At 29.1% G+C, this 1,146-nt stretch overlaps 1 protein-coding gene across 1 annotated transcript in view; it reads right to left on the bottom strand.

The window, feature by feature from the left end:
- Positions 1 to 241, bottom strand: part of LOC122255834 (progestin and adipoQ receptor family member 3) — a 12,850-nt gene extending 12,609 nt beyond the window's left edge. The window contains exon 1 of the mRNA XM_086546843.1: positions 15 to 241. Coding sequence (XP_086402969.1) covers positions 15 to 145 — 131 coding nt within the window. The 5' untranslated portion in view covers positions 146 to 241. The remainder of the gene's footprint in view (positions 1 to 14) is intronic.
- Positions 242 to 1,146: the final 905 nt, after the last annotated feature.

Raw genomic sequence — 1,146 nt, forward strand, 5'->3', positions numbered from 1 at the left:
AAAAAAAAAATTACCTGTGGAAGCATTCAAATGTGGAGAGGTTTGCGCGGTATCCCTTCTTGATGTAGGGATTAAAGCGCAAGAATTTTGGAGCCCGATGGAAGGGCAGAATCAAGGGAGATTGTTTTTTCTTCCTCTGGCACATGTTGTTGTCTTAATTATGTCTGTAAAGAAGAAAATTGGAATAAGGACTATAATTAGAAAGAAAAAAAAAAAATCAAAATATATTGAACATACAAGTGTCGGGAATATATCTTTGTAGGATAAAGTAATGTCTTGTAGTGTTTAAGTAAATGTAGGGTCCTATATTGTTATTGAAAGAAGTGAGTATATACAGGTTATCTTATCTAATCTTTACCATCAAAGTACTTTTTAATCATGTTTTCTTAAATCCACAGTTATCAGCTCAATAACAGTAAAATACTTCCTAGACTGCTGAACTCTGCATATATTGTTATCTTAGGACATATATATCTTCTCAATCTTTTGGTGTATTTCTATCTGTTCTATTTACGTACTGTTACTTTAATATGCAACTTTTACAATCTGCAATAAATTGATAAATTACCTTAATCATGGATGATAAGTATAGAAATAACCAGTGGAACAAATTATTAATGAATACATCATAATATTCTATGGTAATATCTTCTGTATGTGTTATTATCTTTTCAGGCATTTCTACAATATCTTGAATATAATATGTCTGATGATTATCTGATGAATATAAAAAAAGAAACCTGAAAATACATATTTTTTTCAGCAGTGGAAAGCTTTATCTAAATTTGATCCATATAATTCTTTACCAAGGCTAGAAATAAAGATTAATGTTGAATTACTGAATTTCATATACTGATTACTTATTATTTATCATACATAACAAAAAATGAACACTGCAAAAGAGAATAAATCAATAGGATTTTACCTGTCAAAGCAGGCTACCCTATGGAATGCTTATGTACACGTGGAAGCTGGACATTTGCAATGTGAATGAACATTAGATTTATTCTAATCATAAAAGAGTATGTCAGTAAATAGGAATCTTTTATGTGAAAGCCATGAATGTACAACACACAAAAAAAAAAAAATCATCAAAATCTTATACACACATTAGTTTTTGTAGTAATATCACTGAATTTTGTCTCT

This window comes from Penaeus japonicus, unplaced genomic scaffold (assembly GCF_977035675.1).
Source record: "Penaeus japonicus unplaced genomic scaffold, GWHDUDI00000001_assembly GWHDUDI00000018, whole genome shotgun sequence".
Taxonomy (NCBI): domain Eukaryota; kingdom Metazoa; phylum Arthropoda; class Malacostraca; order Decapoda; family Penaeidae; genus Penaeus; species Penaeus japonicus.